General features: G+C 39.5%; 1 protein-coding gene across 3 annotated transcripts in view; it reads left to right on the top strand.

Annotated features, from left to right (window-relative positions):
• Positions 1 to 22,826, top strand: part of UTRN (utrophin) — a 506,315-nt gene that overhangs the window by 476,956 nt on the left and 6,533 nt on the right. For all 3 annotated transcript variants that reach the window (XM_067010961.1, XM_067010960.1, XM_067010962.1), the window contains 5 exons: positions 1,275 to 1,340; positions 7,797 to 7,955; positions 8,346 to 8,586; positions 12,186 to 12,294; positions 13,635 to 13,727. In XM_067010961.1, the coding sequence (XP_066867062.1) occupies positions 1,275 to 1,340; positions 7,797 to 7,955; positions 8,346 to 8,586; positions 12,186 to 12,294; positions 13,635 to 13,727 (668 nt within the window). The remainder of the gene's footprint in view (positions 1 to 1,274; positions 1,341 to 7,796; positions 7,956 to 8,345; positions 8,587 to 12,185; positions 12,295 to 13,634; positions 13,728 to 22,826) is intronic.

Here is a 22,826-nt window from a genome sequence, read left to right on the forward strand (position 1 = left end):
AGAATATCTCTGTTTCTGTATTAATCTTATATCATTAACATGCCTTGATTTAAGGGAGGTAGTTTTGCAGAAGTCGTGATTCCATTATATTTGAAATCTGGGCTTTCATCTCTCCGTGTTGTAATTTGCACTTTACCAAACACCTGCTATACATTCTATGGACTAAATCTCCAAGGGAGGTGATTACTGAGCTCATGAGAATCCAAACACTGTACAAGCAGGGTTTAGATAATGTAACCCGGTTTCAGTGAATGAAAGTAGGGATTGAAAGTGTTCTCGGGGCTTCCCTGGTGGCGCTGTGGTTGGGAGTCCACCTGCCAGTGCAGGGGGTGCAGGTTCGTGCCCCGGTCCGGGAGGATCCCACGTGCCACGGAGCTGCTGGGCCCGTGAGCCATGGCCGCTGAGCCTGTGCGTCTGGAACCTGTGCTCCGCGGCGGGAGAGGCCGCAGCAGTGAGAGGCCCGTGTATCGCAAAAAAAAAAAAAAAAAAAAAAAAAAAGTGTTTTCAGGAGAGGGTGCACATATGAATTAAAATGTAATTAAATGTATGCTAAAGCTTTATTATAGGGGTTTATTTTAGAGTCCCCAAACGATATAGAGTATAGGCTGGTCTTGATGATATGTAAACTTTCAGGAAAAAAAATATACACTAAACATTGGCAGTGCTAGTTACTACCTATGCCTTAAAAGGTTAGTTCAAGTGCCATAAAATAGTAACATTGGAACTGAGTCTAGGCCAAGTAGAAATTTTGGGAGAAAGTCAGGCTTGGACCATTGGAAAAACATACTCAAAAGCATTGAGCTAGGAAAGAACATGGTTTATTTAAAGGATTGCAGGTAGAGAAAGGGGAAAGGATGAGAAGGAATGAAGGGACAGAAGCTGAAGTCCAATAATGGGAGGCCCACTTGCTAAGGAGTAGGATTCTGTCCTTTGGTTAAAGGGGAGTCATGGAGAGTCTTTAAACACGACAGAAACATAATCAGATTTGTGTGAGAATGAAGACTGACTTAAGGGTCTGGGAGGTCAATTCCAAGACTAGGTCTATTAGCAGACTAAGTAACATGATATAAAATAAAGGCCTCCAGACCTTAAGGCAGTGGTGATAGAAATATAACTCAACATTAGATGTTGTTTTAATTTCAAAGTCTTGCTAGGGGATTTGGGCCGTTCTATATTTTGTGAGAATTAGGACAGTTTAAGGAACACTGAGTAGGTACCAGTCAACTATGCCCTATATGGCCACACCCTCTAACCTCCTTATTTTTGTTTTTCAGACTGGCCCAGATGGAAAGGACTAATGGGTCTTTCCTCACTGACAGCAGCTCTACCACAGGAAGTGTGTAAGTAAATCATGAAATTAGCGCTGCCTGGGAAAGCTAGTTCTTGTATTATGGCTGTCGGATGTAATCTTCATTGTTTGTGGCCCTGAATTTTGGTCCCAATCAAAATTGATAAGTGTGGTTATAAAAATGTGTACATAGATTTTATGCTTTCAAGCCATGATAGTATAAATTGGATATGTTTATTTATTTAGTTTCATATAAGTTACTGAAAAAAATCCTACAATTGGCCACTCATCTGCCTCAGGAAAATCAGATTGTTTTATTTATAAATACAGATATAGATATTCATTCCATTTGTCTGATATTTCTTGTTAATTTAACAAATGTAATTCTACAGAATATGTGCTATTCTGTAAAATTCTCTTCCTTCTGTGTGCTCACATTTTCTCCCCAATCTCTGCCATTTAATAATTATAACCCACACAGGCTTCGACATCTCTTCCCCACCCTTCATTGAAAAGTGTTAACTCCTCTGCCAATATCTGATTTTATTAGCAACTAGGAAAAGCCTCCTTAACTTAAGAATACTTTTAAAAAACCTTTCTAGACAGACGTTTTCTCTCTGATTATCCCACTGTTGTGTGCCATCTTGCTTTTAGAACTTTTCCCACCCTCCACCACCTTGGAATTAACATTTTAAATTCTGAATGATGTCTAAAAGATTTCAGTAGTGTCAAGTTTACTTGACTCACACAGACTCATTGTGGTCTGGATCTGGTGGGAAGCTGTAAGGTAGCCAGGAAAGGTGTAGAACATGGTTCTTAGGTGTTTTATACTAAGAAAGATCATGGAGAGAGCCAAGTTGAAATACCTTAGGGCACTCTAACATGGAATGTCTTCTGGTCAATATTTTAAAAAAATTGTTATACTATCATTAAGCTTGTAAATAAAAGCTCTCAGGAGATTGTTCAATTTTAAATTTCAAGGATTAGCAAGTTAATACTATATAATACAGTAGTGATTTACCTTATTATTAATGTACCGTGACTTTGGAACAAGTCCCAAAGCAAGATAATAGCATATTCATAATGCTTGTTTCATATTTAGCCTCCTAGTATGTATTTCTTATAAAGTAGTTAAGTATCTTGAATATCCTAAATCCACGACTTCCACCGTGTTTGACAAATAGCTAAAGAATTAAACAAAATTTAAAAATAATCATTAAAACCAAACTTAAATTCTTTAAAATGTGTTTTTTGCATCTTGTGAACAGAGTAAAGGCAATGCTCAAATTTAGTTTCTCCTGTTTTCAGATTAGAATAAGCACTATTTATTTTTAAATTTAGCACCAGTACCGGAGAAAAGACAATAATCAGATGACTAACAGCTGAATACATTTTAATATACTATCAGGAGATATCTTAACTCACTCTTCCATCCAGCAAATATTTACTGTAACCCTACCTTGCAGTAGCTGCTGGAGGCAATTGTGAGAGGTGGTTGTTAATTTTTCAAGAAGTTTTTAAGCTTCTTGTTAAACAGAGCCGTTATTCAAGTTCATTTGTATACACTTGCAGGTCAATAGATTAGGTTAAAATAAAAACAAAAGTAATACTCAAAACTCATATCATCCTAATTATTTTACTTCACTTTACTATTATCTATGCTCTTGGGGTGTCAGAAGGTGTGCAACTGTGTATCTTTTTGCAGCTCTACATTCTGTGAAGTCATTAGCTTAAATTGGCCGTGAGGAAGGTATTTAAACCATAGAATTAAAAATGCTACAAATCAGGGCCTTTTTATATACTTATCTTGTAGAGAACCTGCTGGTAAACACTTAGCAGCATGCCACTGCCATGCGCCCAATACTGTATAGATAAGGTCGATCTGTCTTCGGGAATCTTACAGGCTAGAGGGGAGATGGATAAGTGTTCCCACAGGGGAGGAACATGGTGAGGGCATTTGAAGTAGACAAAATAATGGGCCCCCAAAGAAGTCAACATCCTAATCCCTGAAACCTATGAATGTGTCACTTTACATGGCAAAAGGGACTTGCACAAGTGATTAATTTAAGGATCTTGAGATGGGAAGATTATCCTGGATTATCTAGGTGAGTCCAGTGTAGTTGCAAGGGTCTTTGAAAGAGGGAGGAAAGTCAGTTAGGGAAGGGGAGGTAACCGTAGAAGCAGAGGTGAGATACAGAGATTTTACAGGTGCTATGCTGCTGGCTTTTAAAATGGAGGAATGTGGTGGCCTCGAGGTGCCGGAAAAGTCAAGGAACCAAATTCTCCCTTCTATGGGGGATTAAATTAATAGTGTAAGAATGTATAAATCACTAAAGAGAAGTTGTTTTCCAGTTACTGATACATTAACATTTTCTTAATGAATATGTTAATTAATATCACTTTGATAAAGCCAATCTGGAATTTCTTTGCTCTTTCACAGTTTGAACTACTGAGTATTCTGGGGTTCTTTTCCTGGGAACATGCAGGGGTTCCATCAAGTGGGAACACTCACAAGGGCTCAACCCTCAAGACCCCTACCCTGGACCTAAAATCCAGTGGTTTGACATAGAATGGTCATTTTTTTCTCCCTTAAATGCATAATATTTACCTTTAAAATATTTTCATTTTAATCAGTACTATTGACTTGACAAGATGAATAAGTATTACAATAATAAATTTGTAATTCAATATCTGCTGGGCCCAATCTCCCAAATTTGGTTTTGGGTGATCTCAGCCATAGGCAATAAAAGAAAGCCCTATGCCTTGAGATATGAATTTTGAGACTTGAACTTGTAATTCTCTCTAAGTTGCCCAAGGCCCTTTAGTCATTTGTATCCGCAGTTTGAGCCTTTCTCTGTCCTTCAGACTGGTCTATGAAACCAGCTCCCTGGCTCCAAACAATGTTCATCTTCTGTGAAGCTGGTTAATCAGTCGTTGTACCTCCATGCATCGTGGGCTGCTACCTCCCCAGCCTAGACCTGAATCGATCTCGTGGCTTTTTACTCCCACATAAACCCAATTCCCAATATTCCCTTTTCTCCTGAAAGTCCGACTGTGGACAATTTAAAGGCATTAATTTTAAGGATACTAATTTTCTTTCAAGGAGGAATTGAGCCAGCAAGTCTCAGAAAGAGACAGGACTCAGGATAGTTCTGGGGAATCTGAGTAGCTGGAACTCAAGGACGTCTCCTTAGGCCATTTCCATCAGGATGACTCCATCTGCCATCTGCCCTTGAGCGACACTGTTGTATGCGGAAGGATCAAATTGGGCGGCTGGCCTGATTGGCACTGGCATTGCTGTTTGCAACTCTGAAGCCTGGAACAGAAAAAAACCTTTAAAGGAAGGAAATGGCGGACAAAGCGCTTTGCTGTACACTTACTTGACCTGGTTGGTCATATGAATGGCTAGGTTAGGACTCTAGACCTTGTCCATTGACTTTGGACATTGAATATTATGGAGGGTTGGAGGCTAAACATTTTTCTTTCTTTACAAATGATTTCCTTTTTTGTTTTGATTTCTGGCTGACTTCTTGAGATGCTTTATCCTGAATAGATAACATTTTCACTGAGATATATATGAACATTTTTCTTTTGTTATTAGTTCTTTTTTGCATACTCAGTCTTTTTAGTTTCTATACTCCTCTTTTTCGCCTGAGAAATATTTACAAATGTTCTCCTCTACTCTTACTTTTTTATTACTTTATTATTTAGTTTATATGTACTGTATTTTTTGTTGTTGTTGTTGTTGTTTTTTTGTGGTACGCGGTCCTCTCGCTGTTGTGGCCTCTCCCGTTGCGGAGCACAGGCTCTGGACACGCAGGCTCAGCGGCCATGGCTCACGGGCCCAGCCGCTCCACGGCATGTGGGATCTTCCCGGACCGGGGCACGAACCCGTGTCCCCTGCATCGGCAGGCGGATTCTCAACCACTGAGCCACCAGGGAAGCCCTATGCGCTGTATTTTTATGCTTTGTCCATTTGTCCTGTCCATTTATTAGATCTGTACTTTTTTTAATCCTCTATTATTATGGCCTCTCTCTTCACTTAAATTGAGTGAAGTGCCTCCAAGCATCACTGACTTAGAGTCTTGTCATCCTTAGCAGCTAATTGGTATCCCTGTGGTGTTGATACTTTAGCCTCACAGCCTTCTCTGCTCCTTCATAATACAGTTATATTTAGGGTATAATAATAAATTACCCATTTACTCCCTCTCAGGAAAATACCCTCCCCCACCTCCAAACACACACGCACATACCTCCTTGCCAGGTTTCTGTTTGATTTTGCTACATGGGCATTCTAGGAGCTTTGGGTTCTGCTTGCTTTCTTTCTTTTTTAATTTATTTTTTTGACCACACTGCATAGCTTGTGGGATCGTAGTTCCCCGACCAGGGATCAAACCCATGCCCCCTGCAGTGCAAGTGCAGAGTCTTGACCACTGTACCGCCAGGGAAGTCCCTGGATTCTGCTTTCAAACACTGCTGCTCCGCATTGGTGAAGGACACATTCTCTCCTCTTATCCTCACCCTTCTAAATTTAGAAGCAAGCATGAGATTCTTCTGAGAGGCTCCCTTATTTATTTCACAGCGATACGGTGTTTTCGCAGGACAGGTAATCAAAGGATGATGCCATAGCTTATTTCAGTCCTTCCCATCTATGTTTCTTATTTCCAGTTTCTAACTGTGTTGAAAGAGTCCCACTCCTTTTTTATTCATTTGATAGTGGAAAGGTGGTGAGATTAGGGAGGTTTACTGAAAAAGGAAGCAAAGTAAATCAACAAGTGGCTCATTTGAACCTGTGCTTTGGCTGTTTTGCAGGCCGAACAGTCATTATTTTCAGTTCCTTCTTTATATTGCTCTGATCTCAGTGCTCAGGAGACACCTTTTCTAAGAACTCACTACCTCTCAGATGCAATTTCATGTCGCCTCTTTATCAGAGTAAAGTGTGATAACACAGGGTTGGATTTTCAAATTTGACTCACAGAATCAAGGATCTCACCTAGTGTTAAGCATTAGTCATAAGCAAAAGGTCCAGGACTATCCGTGCCACTCACCAGGTTACTTCTGGCTGCGTTAGGATGTGCTCTGACCGCAGGGTAACAGATGAGGTCTTTAAGGGGTATTTGCAGTCACGTCACTTACACAGCAGGGAGCTGGTTCAGTCATGGAATAGCTCCATTTTATACTCTGACAGCTACGTAACTTACAAGATGTTTTTCTGAAGCCCTATCCTATAAATCCATAGATTCCAGGATTTGTTTACCAAAAGCCATCAAAACAGATGAGGGACGACGTGTCGAAGGTATTCCATAGCAGGACTCCCCTGCTAGTATTAGCCAGGAAGTCTGTCATTTGCACATTTACAAGGAGATCTGACTGGATCTCTGGTAAATGAAGGGGAAGGGATTCCAGTCTTGCTGATAAGCATTTCCTTCACATAAACATATCAACTTTGTCTACTTTGTTATACTTCTGTTTCTGTCAATCATTAGATTTGACCACATTATTAATATGTCTAGTTCATTAGACAAGTGGTTAGAAAAGTGGGAGAACCCAAGTCAATTAAATGGAGTTCTTTGTTTAATGCAGAATGATTGATCCTAGAAGTGACATGCTGATAATATCAAGTAAGATATCTGTAGCTATTTTATAAATATCTACAATTATAATTTATGCTAAGTTATTTAAATGAAAGAATATAAGGATTTGCTTCTCCCACGCTTTGGGTTACAAAGCATTATAAAATTGCTTTTAACCACACGCTAAAGACCGTGAAATCAACTAGTTGATTGGGACTGCTGTAGCAAAAGACTACAAACTGGGCGGCTTATAAATGACTAACATTTTTTTCTCATAGTTTCTCATAGGAGACAGGGAAGTCCAAGATCAAGGAGCCAGTGGATTTAGTACCTGATGAGGACCCCCTTCCTGGTTCATAGCTGTCATTTTGCAGTTCCCTCACATGGCAGAAGCAGGGAGCTCTCTGGGGTCTCTTTCATAAGGATGCTAATCCTAATCTTGGAGGCTCCACCCTCATGACCTAATCACCTCCCAAAAACCCTACCTCCACACACCTTTACCCTGGGGATTAGGTTTCAACATAATTTCAGGGAGGGGAAACAGTCCATAGCAGTTTATTTTTAATTAGCAGTCTTTTAACCTACTCTTTTGGCATTCGGTTATTGATTTTCCCTGTAAAGTCTTTTATATTAACTATTTAAGCGTTGTACTTTATTTTATATCCTCTGCTGAGTAAAATATCTCTTCTAAGGTTTGTGAGATACACATGTTAGACCAAGGCAAAGCATGAAATGTTGGTATGTGTGTATAGTATACATACACTATTAGGTAAAATATCTTCCCAGAGTTTTAAAGTGAGGTCATTGGGTCATTGAGCTTTAAGGCAGTCATGGCTCAGTAGCCATCCTGACCATCATTGTTTCTACTCCCTTTACCTCCAGAGACATCCGTGTCCAGATGTGAGCCTTTTTGTGTGTCTTCTTTGTCTCCATAGGGAGGACGAGCACGCCCTCATCCAGCAGTACTGCCAGACGCTCGGAGGGGAGTCCCCTGTGAGCCAGCCCCAGAGTCCCGCTCAGATCCTGAAGTCGGTAGAGAGAGAAGAACGTGGAGAGCTGGAGCGGATCATTGCTGACCTCGAGGAAGAACAAAGGTGTGCCAGACCTGGGAGGAGAAGATGTGTCACCCTGGGAAAACTTCTGATGGGGAATTCTTTCATATTCACTTCAACATGACCCTTACCCATTCTTTTTTCAGGACTATTGTCCGGGAAGTACAGTGGAGGCACAGTTTTAAGAGGACATTAGCACACTGGGCAGCTGGCTGCAGATGACAGCTGCATTTCAGGGTTCAGGGATGGTGTCTGTTAGAGCACTTGTTGATTTAAAAGCACGGTTTTATTCATGCTTGCTTATATCATTGTTGTACGTGTTTTTGCCTATGAGGAAGTAAGTAGCATGGGCTACATTTGGAGCTCGTGGACAATTTTGGTGAGAAGGTGAGGTATACAATACTAATTCCAGTTTTCCCTTCTCTACACTAGAAATCTGCAAGTGGAATACAAGCAACTGAAAGAGCAGCACTTGAGAAGGGGCCTCCCCGTTGGCTCCCCTCCAGACTCTGTTGTGTCTCCTCATCACACGTCGGAGGATTCAGAACTTATAGCAGAAGCAAAACTCCTCCGGCAGCATAAAGGGCGACTGGAGGCTAGGATGCAGATTCTGGAAGATCACAACAAGCAGCTGGAGTCTCAGCTCCACCGACTTCGGCAGCTGCTGGAGCAGGTAGAGTGTGCAGAGCTGGATGTCACCTGTCCCCGCACCATCTGCCTCAGTCCCAGAGTTGGTAGAGAGGTTCACTTCCGGTTTCTCCTCTCCATAGTGCCTTTAGACTGGCTTAGAAATCCCTCTTCAACCATAAGCATTAAATGCTCACTGGCGGGACTTCCCTGGTGGTCCGGTGGTTGGGAGTCCACCTTCCAATGCAGGGGACATGGGTTCGATCCCTGGTCAGGGAGCTAAGATCCCGCGTGCCGCAGGGCAACTAACCCCTTGTGCCGCAGCTGCTGAGCCCGTGCGCCACAATGAAGAGCCTGTGTGGCGCAACTAAGACCCGATGCAGCCAAGAAATTAAAAAAAAAAAAATTTAATGCTCACTGGCGCCAAAAAAATGCTTTTTCCCAGCTTAAGATGGAGTTGCCCGTTCTTCTTTAACCCTGAAATCTATCTCAGCTCTGAATAGTTTACGGCAAAAGATCCTATAACATATATCTGCATAAATTACATTTGGGAAACATCTGTGGGCATGAAGGGAAAGGAAATGACCTGAACTCTTCATGGTAAAACCTCCTTCCAATGAGCTATTTTCAAGAAATTAAGTAACAGATGTTTATTAATTTGCAGTTATTATTTCCTAACATAGCTATTATTTCCTGCCATAACATATTTTATGGCAGTTGCTTGCAGACTTTCTTGACAATAAAAAATACAATTTGCATTATGATGAATGCATACATGTATGATGAATACAAAATGCTAATTGCTGTTATTAAAAAATGCTGTCCCTTACTTTCTATTTTTTTCCTTCCTTCCTTCCTTCCTCCCTCCCTCCCTCTCATTTTTCTTCTGTCTTTCTTTCTTAGTGCTGGTTTTATAACTTATCAACAAGTAATAGCCTGCAATTTGAAAAACACTGTTCTTTGGGATATAAAAGAAGCATCAGATACAGCTTCTGCCTTTTTACCTTCAATCTTGTTAGAGACCATAACAAAATAGTATGATATATAAGGTAGTATCATCTATAAAGACACAACACACTATAGAGAATTAAGTACCTGATTACATCTAGCAGTTAAAGAATAGGCGTCATGTCACAGAACTGGTAGTGAAGACGCCTTTGCAGCAGGTGTCTATCGTATACAATCCCAGCAAATGGACCTGGACCTTCTCTCTCTTGAAGAATCCCTGACATGAGAATTCATGTCATCTTTTGCCTTTGTTTCTGGCCTATGCAATATGGGGCCCCTACACAGTGGATAGGAATGACTTTCTCCAGGAATGATTTATTGAGTCAAAGGCAGAAACAACTCTCTCAACAGTGATTTTCTGAAATTTTAGAAAACCATCTTTTCACAGTTGCCATCGGTATCTTTCAACATGTCAGAATCATTCAAAACAGTGTAATTTTTGCGTTACCTGCACCGTGGGCCACAGAACACCCCTTATACTTTCTGAATGTCTGCCACTGTTTCAGACTTCTTGTGAGACTGCTTGCGGGAAGGTTTACTTTGGAGTTGTACATCATTAGACCTTCCCCAAGGCCTGGCTGGTTTTCACTAAGTACTTGGAATGTTTGAAGCTCATCTTGGTGTCACTCCTGTACATTGGGAAAGCTACATTGTTAGTAATTGTTAGTAATGTGAATTTGATGTTTCTGAATGGTGCCTGGGTAAGGGATGACTTTTCTCTGGAACTCTCTTATTTAGAATATGAAGTGTGAGTATTAAGGACTTACTGCATAGGTAGAATTGTTGTAGAAGGAAGCTGTGCTTGAAAGCTTTGTTTGCTGTAGTCTGTTGATGCTCTTAAGAGAGCCGAAGGCTCTTGGGCTCACCCTCATCTCCCCCTACTCGCTTCCTCCTGTTAGACAGAGCTGCCTAATGGCTCATGAGCCTTCAGAATTGCACGGTAATGCTTTTCGAGATATCTAAATGGCTCTGTGTATCCCAGACTGTGGAGCTCTTATCCCTTCTTAATGACTTAGCATGAACGCCAGAAGTTGATGGAAAATTCAACTCTGATAGTAAAAACTAGCAAAACGACCAGACTTCAGCTAATATAGATGTAATGGGAAAATCAGCATCAAAAACCTTGTAACTGGGACTTCCCTGGTGGCTCAGTGGTTGAGAATCTGCCTGACAATGCAGGGGACATGGGTTCGAGCCCTGGTCCGGGAAGATCCCACATGCCACGGAGCAACTAAGCCTGTGTGCCACAACTACTGAGTCTGTGCTCTAAAGCCTGCAAGCCACAACTACTGAGCCCGTGTGCCACAAGTACTGAAGCCCACATGCCTAGAGCCCGAGCTCTGAAACAAGAGAAGCCACTGCAATGAGAAGCCCACGCACCGCAACAAAGAGTAGCCCCCGCTCACCACAACTAGAGAGAGCCCACACACAGCAATTAAGACCCAACAATGAAGACCCGATGCAGCCATAAATAAATAAATAAATTTATTAAAAATATATTTTAAAAAAACAAACAAAAAAAACCATTGTAACTTCTGCATTCCCTTTACAGTGGATCACACTTTTCTAATTTGACCATGTACTTGTCAATTTCAATCTTTCTACCTTTGTGAAGTATTTATTAGGTGTCAGATTCTGTTCTAATCGCTTTAGAAATACTAATTGATCACCTCCTTCACAAAACCCTCTGACACAGGCACTCTTACCACTAGTTTATAAATTTAAAAATCCAGATTTTTTTTTTTTTTTGTGGGACGCGGGCCTCTCCCTGTTGTGGCCTCTCCCGTTGCGGAGCACAGGATCCGGACGCGCAGGCTCAGCATCCATGGCTCACGGGCCCAGCCACTCCGCAGCATGTGGGATCTTCCCGGACCGGGGCACGAACCCGTGTCCCCTGCATCAGCAGGTGGACTCTCAACCACTGTGCCACCAGGGAAGCCCCCAAATCCAGTTTTTATAAATAAAAAGCAGACGATTATAAAATTTCCTCAGAGGGACTTCCCTGTTGGTCCAGTGGTTAAGACTCCATGCTTCCACTGCTTGGGGTGTGGGTTCTGTCCCTAGTTGGGAAACAACGATCCCACATGCCACAGTGCAGTGCAGCCACAAAAAAAAAAAAGAAAAAAAAAATTTCCTCAGAATTCCTCAGCTCTGAGTGACTGAGTTTGTATCCAAGCAGCTAAATCCAAAATCATGCTCTTCACCACTCTCCATTATTGCTGTTAAATATTGATTAGAATAAAAAATGAGCTAATTTTGAAATTAGATAAATTTACTGTATGAGAAACAGTGTTAATTTTTTTAAAGACGAATGAAACGTGTTTCCAAATTCACTTGGTTGACATAAAAATAATGGAACAATTGAGGAATGACACTGACATTGATAGGTAAATCTTGCCATGCAACCAAGTGAGTTCTTCAAGGTGCCCGAATCAAAAGGGAAGGACCACTTGGTCCTCAGGTGAATACTGGTGAGCACACCGACTGATGCTAACATGTATTTGAAAATGACTGAGGGTGAAGAATGTTATGTGATTTGATTATCTGTAGTTGGGGAGGGGAAGTTAGAAACGGAAATGTTTTCTTTAATCGTTATTTGAATCTTTCCTCTCTTCTAACCTCTGAATGTGATTCCAGCCTGAATCTGATTCCCAAATCAATGGCGTCTCCCCCTGGGCTTCACCTCAGCAATCCGCACTGAACTACTCGCTGGATCCGGACCCCGGCCCACAGTTCCATCAAGCAGGTCCGTGTCCCCGAGACTTGGCTACTCCCTCCCCTGGTCTACTCTGGGCTTTGCCATTTGTTTGCTTTTCATTTTAGATAACATTCTTACACGTGGGTGGCTTAGGGCATAAAGGAATTTGTATTCTCTGTGGTCTCAGCTGAGTACAAAGCCATTTTAACTATACCAAAAAAGCAAACGTTTTAGAATAATAAACTATAATGCGCTTGTTTATATAAGGTGTAGTAGTGGACTGAATTTGGATGGAAGATGAAAAAGAGCTCTTTCCTTTTGAGATGAGCACAATTTATTTTTTTCTTTGCCTTAGGAACAATTCTTTTTTTTTAGTAAGTTTCCTGTCTCTAAAATTTCATACTTGTACACATTCAGAATAAAATACTAAAGAATATTACATCAAGCAGAGTTTTCTTTGCCCAGGGCTGGAGACTCAGTGTTCTGCTTTCTCCATCCTAGCTCCTACAGACATTTCCCCCCCTCCCACCCCCATCTGAGGCTGAAGTCCCACCCAGCCTGTCATTGTTCACAATGGGAACCTGTCACTGCTGCTAGGAATGTCAACCAGGCATTCTGGAATGACATTTTGTGATTGATGAAATTAAGTTCTAAAATTCTACTGAGGACCACATACTTTAAGCAAATTAATTTGTTTATCTTTTGCTGCATTAATCTGAAGAAAACCTAAAATATTAATATTATTTTAAGTTTTAAATAAGAGGACTATTTTGCTCTCAATTATAGACTAAAAAACATCAAAGTAAAAAGTATCTTATAAAATACCTCTAGTGGGAATTCCCTGGCGGTCCAGTGGTTAGGACTCTGCGCTTTCACTGTAGAGGGCATGGGTTCGATCCCTGGTCGGGGAACTAAGATCCCACATGCCCCGCAGCATGGCCAAAAAAAAAAAAAAAAAAAACTACCTCTAGTTTTGTAGAAGCTAGCAGTATAAGCTAGCCTATGCTGACATCTCCAAAAAGAAGGAAAGAAAAAGAAATTAATGGAATATCTTTCTCATATGAAAAAGTACTTGTAATGCACAATAGTAGAATTCTAATAAATTGCAATAATATGACTATTATTTGTCACTCGTGAATTTTCCCCTGACGTGTGGATTCTTCCTTTAGAAACACCTAATAAATTTTAATTATGTAAAATTCTGTTACCACAAAACAATACAAAAATGGTTTTGGAATTTTCCCCTAAAATTATCCTTTATAAGGAGAACTATTTTCTCCTTGATATTTAGACGCCAGTACTAGTATTTTCTCCCTGAAGTTGCATTTTGGTGGAAGACCAGACATTAATTTCAGAGCGTCTCTTGTTCTTTCTATCTGCTGTCACAGCGGCAGAGGACCTACTGGCCCCCCCTCATGACACCAGCACAGACCTCACAGAGGTTATGGAGCAGATCAACAGTACATTTCCATCTTGCTGCCGTGAGTATGAAAGATCATAATGTGACTGCTACGCTTTTTCCTTCCATTTCTTTTTTCCTGAGTGGGGCCCTTTGTCTTCTTTGGTAAGATAACAAAAACCAATATTAGAAGCAAGACTGTAAATTATTTGAAGATAAATCAAACATTCCGTATGTCGGCAAAGCAAATGAAGCCCAGCCTAGATACCATCACATCACTGAGTGCGGGGCCAGTGAGAACCTGCTCTTTGGGATTCTTTGGTCTGCCTTCTGAGTGATTACATGAGGCAAATAAAACAAGCCTGTCTTTAAGGAGAAATTATCCTCTTCAATGCAGGCTATAGTAAGAAACATGTATTACTGTAAAAGAGAGCTTTTAGTGACATACCAAACAAGGTCTGAAAATGGCTTTTTCCAATGTAATTCCCTCTCTTCTCTTCAGACCTTGTCTTCTGATGTCATCAAATTCAAGTGTAGAAAGGGATTATTTTCAAATTTTCCGTTTTTTTCCCTCTTTTTTTGTTTTGGTTTGGGGTTTTTTTGGTTTTTTTCTCATGGAATAAAATAGTCACTGTATAAAAGCCAAACTATTTAAGGCATCACAGATTATGACCCTTTGAATTTTTCATATGAAAACTAAGAGCCAGAAAATAACCAAATAAAAACAGTTCAAATCCCAGAGGAAATTATATAATGATTGCTATTTATTGATTTTTTTCCCAAACATTTTGTTTTGAGTACCTTGCCGCCTTGCAGTTTCTGCTGAGCTCTCACAGAAAACATTTCTGCTGTTTCGAACAGTTTACTGTATATACATAGTATATAGTGCTACAATTATATTTTAAATAATCTTTTAAATAAATATGATTATTTATAAATACATTTATACTTTTCAGGGTGATTAAATCTAGTCAGCTATTAGACTAAGATTTTAGTATATACATATACTGTTATATATCCTGTATATGTAGTGTATATATATATATATATATATATATATATATATATATATATATATAAAAAACAACTTCTCATCACACCCTTTTCCATCCTCTCCTCGGAAAAGATCATTTTAAATGAGGGAAAAGACATTTTCAGGAGTGTAGGTAAACATGATATATTGACTTCGTTTAAAAAGTATGCTTCAATTTATACCACTCTGCAGTTTACAAAATGCCAACCTTAGTGGGGAGTGGAAACAGCTATTTGAAATATAATCTTCTCTGAATTTTCAGAAGTAATTGCCTAAAGGACATATGGCAGTTTCCACAGGTCCATAAATATATTTATATTTGCGAGCATATACTTTCCCAGGTTATTATTTGTAATTTCATTTCTCAAAGTTTGCAGAATCCTATGTACCATATATCAATCTCTGTGCTCACCCCCCAAAAAAGCATGTGCATACACATACACACACACACACACACATACACACACACACACACACACACACACACACACACACACACACAGAGGTTTTTGGCCCTGTAGAGTATCACAGACGCTTCAGAGGGTCAGGTGAAGCCCATATGCTATCAGATTGTTACTTATTTACTAGGCTCTATGACAGCCATAATAGATGAACAGATTAAATATTTGTATTAATTATAATTCAAGGTTAAATTTAATAGAGATTTTGGTTCCACATTATATTTTACTTAATGGCTACATGAAACCTCATCATAGTCTTTATAAGCCAGAGTTTCAAAATTAAATTACTTTTTAGTTCAGCTTAAATCCAAATACATTAATAATTAGTTAAGAACAAATTCTGTAAGTCAAACCTGTTTAGAAGTTTTCATTCAACTATCATAATGGATATTTTCAAGTTAAAAGTCAATTGGCAGTGAGAGCTAGGATGGGAAATATGTTTAAATATATGCTTTCTAGTGGATATAAAATGTATGATTTCCATATTAAAATTTTTATACAAGAATTCATGATATGTTTTAAAAGTTTAATTTTTTAAAGCGGTTACTCTTAAATATTTTCACAGTATATTCTTATATGGAGATATTGTATAAGGCTGATCTATGTCATATTTTACAAGAATATAATTTAAAATAAATAATAACATAACTATAGGGCAAAAATAAATCTTAAGAGAGGGGTGCATTCATTTCATTTTTTGGCTTCCCTTAAAGGCAAGTGTAAAATTCCCATTGGTTGGTATCTTATTAGCCATTAATAGCTATTATTGGTTCCTGAGAATCCTATTATTGGTTCCTGGGATCCACATGACAGGTTAAACTCCCACTTTGCATTGGTGCCTTCTCACCTGTGCAATTCTCTATTGTGAGGGTGAGTTGCAGAAACCCAAGATTCCTTAACAGGATGTGGCCCTGTGTTCTCACAGTCAAAGTTTGCACATTCACGAATATTTGTAATATTTATAGTTTTCTGTGGATGAGTATTACTAATCATATGTGGGTTTTTTTGCTTTTTTGTGGTTTTTTTGCGGTACCCGGGCCTCTCACTGTTGTGGCCTCTCCCGTTGCGGAGCACAGGCTCCGGACGCGCAGGCTCAGCGGCCATGGCTCACGGGCCCAGCCGCTCCGCGGCATGTAGGATATTCCTGGACCGGGGCACGAAGCCGTGTCCCCTGCATCGGCAGGCGGACTCTCAACCACTGCGCACCAGGGAAGCCCCATATGTTATTTTGAAGAGCTCAAGTACATCCCATATAGGAAATGACGATAGTATTATTTTAGAAATCCTTTTAAATTTAGATCTTATTATTTTTTGTTTCCGAGGTTCTGCTATTAATTTGGGTTTAGATTGCTCTTCTTGGTATTTATATATCATACTTTGCTTTGATAATATAAAAATCTCCAAGATAGGGACAGCTTTCCAGAAAAATAAAGGTGTAACTGATTTATTTGTAAAATTGATATATATTTTTAAAGTTCTGCCTAAAGTTATTAAACTCTTTAAGAAAATGGATGCAGAATAGAAATAAGCACCTGCCATAGATTTGGTGCTCAATACATTTCTGAAATGAATGAGTGAATGAATGATTACATATTCCCACTGGGAAGGAAGGATTAGTTGTTGAAGTTTCGTCCAGATAGTACTTAGAAGATTCTGTAGGATTCCTTAGCTTTGTTGCCCCTTTTAAGTTGCTCAAGCTATCAAATATTTTAATAAGCCTTCGCATTCCCAAAACTTACTGACCACCTTTGGAGGATTTTTTGAAAGCAAATCACATTGGCATCCTCCGAATGGCAAACCAATCCCTTGAGCCCCTGTAACTAACAAGAACTTTAAAATTGCTTGTCACCAGCATACAATGAATTGAGATCTGCATGTTAACGTTGACTTTTGCTCCTTTGTGAATTAAAAATTAGCATGGTCACAAGTGAATTTCCATTCCTGGAAGTCTAGGAATTAAAATGAAATTGTATTCTTAAATCCTAATTGCATGAATTGCCTACTTAAAACATGACTTTTTTTTTCTTACTGTGTCTGTATATTGTTGCACGAACACTTTAGAATTCCTCTATCTTGGATTAATATCCCACTTGGTCCTGATAGCATCCTTGAATTATGGCCTTTTAAAATTTTCTTTTAATTATTTATATTGAATTTCAGAGCAGAGAGGCAAGCATTTCCATCTCTTCCTGGAAAGGAGTTAATGAAGGGAATTTAATTGTGTTGCCTATAAACCAACATACTAAAATTTCCACTGACTGCTGTAACTAATTTTTTTAGTGTAAAATCTTTTGTTGGTTTTTTCATTTGTATCATCCAAATATATATGATACTAGTAGTAAGCTGAATATTATTTTTTACTAATAGACCAATAAATGCTTTTTCAATTTTTTTTATCTACAAGCATATTTTCACTGTGAATTGCCTATATTTATTTATTTATAACGTCTTTATTGGAGTATAATTGCTTTACCATGTTGTGTTAGTTTCTGCTGTAAAACAAAGTGAATCAGCTATACATATACATATGTCCCCATATCCCCTCCCTCTTACGTCTCCCTCCCACCCTCCCTATCCCACCCCTCGAGGTGGTCACAAAGCACGGAGCTGATCTCCCTGTGCTATGTGATTGCTTCCCACTAGCTATCTGTTTTACATTTGGTAGTGTATATATATATATATCCATGCCGCTCTCTCACTTCGTCCCAGCTTACCCTTCTCCCTCCCTGTGTCATCAAGTCCATTTTCTACGTCTTCGTCTTTATTCCTGTCCTGCGCCTAGGTTCTCCAGAGCCATTTATTTATTTATTTTTAGATTCCACATATATGCGTTAATAAACAATATTTGTTTAACTCTTTCTGACTTACTTCACTCTGTATGACAGACTCTAGGTCCATCCACCTCACCACAAATGACTCAATTTTGTTTCTTTTTATGGCTGAATAATATTCCATTATATATATGTGCCGTGTCTTCTTTATCCATTCAACTGTTGACGGACACTTAGGTTGCTTCCATGTCCTGGCTATTGTAAATAGTGCTGCAATGAACATTGTGGTACATGACTCTTTTTGAATTATGGTTTTCTCACAGTATATACCCGGTAGTGGGATTGCTGGGTCATGTGGTAGCTCTAGTTTTAGTTTTTTAAGGAACCTCCATACTGTTCTCCATAGTGGCTGTATCAATTTACATTCCCACCAACTGTGCAAGAGGGTTCCCTTTTCTCCACACCCTCTCCAGGATTTGTTGTTTGTAGATTTTCTGATGATGCCCATTCTAACTGGTGTGAGGTGATTCCTCACTGTAGTTTTGATTTGCATTTCTCTAACAATTGGTGATGTTGAGCAAGTTTTCATGTACCTCTTGGCCATCTGTAAGTCTTCTTTGGAGAAATGTCTGTTTAGGTATTCTGCCCATTTTTGGATTGGGTTGTTTGTTTTTTGATACTGAGCTGCATGAACTGTTTGTATGTTTTGGAGATTAATGCTTTGTCAGTTTCTTCATTTGCAAATATTTTCTCCCATTCTGAGGGCTGTCTTTTCATCTTGTTTATGGTTTCCTTTGCTGTGCAAAAGCTTTTAAATTTCACTAGGTCCCATTTGTTCATTTTTGGTTTTTTTCCCATTCCTCTGGGAGGTGGGTCAAAAAGGATCTTGCTGTGATTTATGTCATAGAGTGTTCTGCCTATGTTTTCCTCTAAGAGTTTTATAGTGTCTGGCCTTACATTTAGGTCTTTAATGCATTTTGAGTTTATTTTTGTGTATGGTGTTAAGAAATGTTCTAATTTCATTCTTTTACATGTAGCTGTCCACTTTCCCAGCACAACTAATTGAAGAGGCTGTCTTTTCTCCATTGTATATTCTTGCCTCCTTTGTCAAAGATAAGGTGACCATATGTGCATGGGTTTATCTCTGGGCTTTCTCTCCTGTTCCATTGATCTATATTTCTGTTTTTGTGCCAGTACCATATTGTCTTGATTACTGTAGCTTTGTAGCATAGTCTGAAGTCCGGGAGCCTGATTCCTCCAACTCCGTTTTTCTTTCTCAAGATTGCTTTAGCTATTCAGGGTCTTTTGTATTTCCATACAAATTGTAAAATTTTTCATTCTAGTTCTGTAAAAAATGCCTTTGGTAATTTGATAGGGATTGCATTGAATCTGTAGATTGCTTTGGGTAGTATAGTCATTTTCACAGGGTTGATTCTTCCAATCTAAGGACATGGTATATCTCTCCATCTGTTTGTGTCATCTTTAATTTCTTTCATCAGTGTCTTATAGTTTTCTGCATACAGGTCTTTTGTCTCCTTAGGAAGCTTTACTCCTAGGTATTTTATTCTTTTTGTTACTATGGTAAGTGGGATTGCCTCCTTAATTTCTCTTTCGGTTTTATTTATTTCTGATCTGATGTTTATGGTTCTTTCCTTCTGCTAACCTTGGAGGTTCCTTTGTTCTTCTTTCTCTAATTGCTTTAGGTGCAAGGTTAGGTTGTTTATTTGAGATGTTTCTTGTTTCTTGAGGTAGGATTGTATGGCAGTAAACTTCCCTCTTAGAACTGATTTGCTGCATCCCATAGGTTTTGGGTCGTCATGCTTTCACTGTCATTTGTTTCTAGGTATTTTTTGATTTCCTCTTTGATATCTTCAGTGATCTCTTGGTCATTTAGTAACATATTGTTTAGCCTCCATGTGTTTGTATTTTTTACATTTTTTTTCCCTGTAATTGGTATCTAGTCTCATAGCATTGTGGTTGGAAAAGATACTTGATATGATTTCAATTTTCTTAAACTTACCAAGGCTTATTTTGTGACCCAAGATATGATCTATCCTGGAGAATGTTCCATGAGCACTTGAGAAGAAAGTGTATTCTGTTATTTTTGGATGGAATGTTCTATAAATATCAATTAAGTCTATCTGATCTAATGTGTCTTTTAAAGCTTGTGTTTCCTTATTTATTTTCTTTTTGGATGATCTGTGCATTGGTGAAAGTGGGGTGTTAAAGCCCCCTACTATGATTGTGTTACTGTTGATTTCCCCTTTTATGGCTGTTAGCATTTGTCTTATGTATTGAGGTGCTCCTATATTGGGTGCATAACTATTTACAATTGTTATATCTTCTTCTTGAATTGATGCCTTGATCATTACGTAGTGTCCTTCTTTGTCTCTTGTAATAGTCTTTATTTTAAAGTCTATTTTTTCTGATAGGAGTATTGCTGCTCCAGCTTTCTTTTGATTTCCATTTGCATGGAATATTTTTCTATCCCCTCACTTTCAGTCCGTATGTGTCCCTCGGTCTGATGTGGGTCTCTTGTAGACAGCATACGTATGGGTCTTGTTTTTGTATCCATTCAGCCAGTCTTTGTCTTTTGGTTGGAGCATTTAATCCATTTATATTTAAGGTAATTATCAATATATATGTTCCCATTACCATTTTCTTAATTGTTTTGGGTTTGTTATTGTAGGTCTTTTCCTTCTCTTGTGTTTCCTTTAGAAGTTCCTTTAGCATTTGTTGTAAAGCTGGTTTGGTGGAGCTGAATTCTCTTACCTCTTGCTTGTCTGTAAAGGTTTTAATTTCTCTGTCAAATCTAGATGAGATCCTTGCTGGGTAGAGTAATCTTGGTTGTAGGTTTTTCCCTTTCATCACTTTAAATATGTCCTGTCACTCCCTTCTGGCTTGCAGAGTTTCTGCTGAAAGATCAGCTGTTAACCTTATGGGGAGTCCCTTGTATGTTATTTGTTGTTTTTCCCTTGCTTCTTTTAATATTTTTTCTTTGGATTTAATTTTTGATAGTTTGATTAATATGTGTCTTGGAATGTTTCTACTTGGATATTTCCTGTATTGGACTCTCTGTGCTTCCTGGACTTGATTAACTATTTCCTTTCCCATGTTAGGGAAGTTTTCAACTATAATCTCTTCAAATATTTTCTCAGACCCTTTCCCTTTCTCTTCTTCTTCTGGGACCCCTATAATTCGAATGTTGGTGCATTTAATGTTGTCCCAGATGTCTCCGAGACTGTCCTCAATTCTTTTCATTCTTTTGTCTTTATTCTGCTCTGTGGTAGTCATTTCCACTATTTTATATTCCAGGTCACTTATCTGTTCTCCTGCCTCAGTTATTCTGCTATTGATTCCTTCTAGAGTATTTTTAATTTCATTTATTGTGTTGTTCATCATTGTTTGTTTGCTCTTTAGTTTTTCTAGGTCCTTGTTAAACATTTCTTGTATTTTCTCCGTTCTATTTCTGAGACTTTGAAACATCTTTACTGTTATTACTCTGGATTCTTTTTCAGGTAGACTGCCTATTTCCTCTTTTACCTTGATCCTTCATCTGCTGCATATTTCTCTGTCTTCTCATTTTGCTTAACTTACTGTGTTTGGGGTCTCCTGTTTGCAGGCTGCAGGTTTGTAGTTCCCATTATTTTTGGTGTCTGCCCCCAGTGGGTGCAGTTGGTTCAGTGGCTTGTGTAGGCCTCCTGGTGGCAGGGACTGGTGCCTGTATTCTGGTAGGTGGGCCTGTATCTTGTCCTTCTGGTGGGCAGGGCCGTGTCTGGTGGTGTGTTTTGGAGTGTCTGTGAACTTAGTATGACTTTAGGCAGCCTCTCTGCTAATGGGTGGGGTTGTGTTACTGTCTTGCTAGTCGTTTGGCATGGGGCGTGCTGCACTGGAGTGTGCTGGCCGTTGGGTGGAGCTGGGTCTTAGTGTTGAGACAAAGATCTCTGGGAGAGCTCTCGCCAGTTGATATTACGTGGGGCTGGGAGGTTTCTGGTAGTCCAGTGTCCTGGCCTCGGCCCTCCCATCTCGGAGGCTCAAGCCTGACACCCGGCTGGAGCACCAAGACTCTGTCAGCCACATGGCTCAGAAGAAAAGGAAGAGAGAAAAGCAAAAACGGAAACAAAAACAAAAACAAAAATACCAACAGATAGAACCCCAGGACAAATGGTAAAAGCAAACCTATACAGAGAAAAATCACACAAAGAAGCATAGACATACACACTCACAAAAAGAGAAAAAGGAAATATATATATATATATATATATATATATATAAGGAAGAGAGCAACCAAACCAATAATCAAATCCACCAATGATAATAAGCAGTAAATACCAAACTAAGATAAACATAAAATCAGAAACATATCAGTCACAGAAAACCAACCCCAAGTCTACAGTTGCTCCCAAAGTCCACCGCCTCAATTTTGGGAACATTTGTTGTCTCTTCAGATGCAGCGTACATCAAGTTGACTGTGGGGATTTAATCTGCTGCTCCTGAGGCTGCACAGAGAAATTTCCCTGTCTTTGCTTGTTCCCACAGCTCCTAGGGTTCAGCTTTGGTTTTGGCCCCCCTCTGTGTGTAGACCGCCCTCAGGAGTCTGTTACCTGCCCAGACAGGAGAGGGTTAAAGCAGCAGCTGATTAGGGCTCTCTTCCATACTCAGGCCAGGGGGAGGGAGGGGTATGATAGTCATAATTGGAATGCAGGGCGAGCCTGCAGTGACAGAGGCCGGTGTGATGTTGCAGCAGCCTGAGGTGTGCCGTATATTCTCCTGGGGAAGTTGTCCCTGGATCACGGGACCCTGGAGGTGGCGGGCTGCACAGGCTCCCGGGAGGGCAGGTGTGCATAGTGACCTGTGCTCACACACAGGCTTCTTGGTGGCAGCGGCAGCAGCGTTAGCGTCTCATGCCCTTCTCT

This window comes from Kogia breviceps, chromosome 13, assembly GCF_026419965.1.
Source record: "Kogia breviceps isolate mKogBre1 chromosome 13, mKogBre1 haplotype 1, whole genome shotgun sequence".
Classification (NCBI taxonomy): domain Eukaryota; kingdom Metazoa; phylum Chordata; class Mammalia; order Artiodactyla; family Physeteridae; genus Kogia; species Kogia breviceps.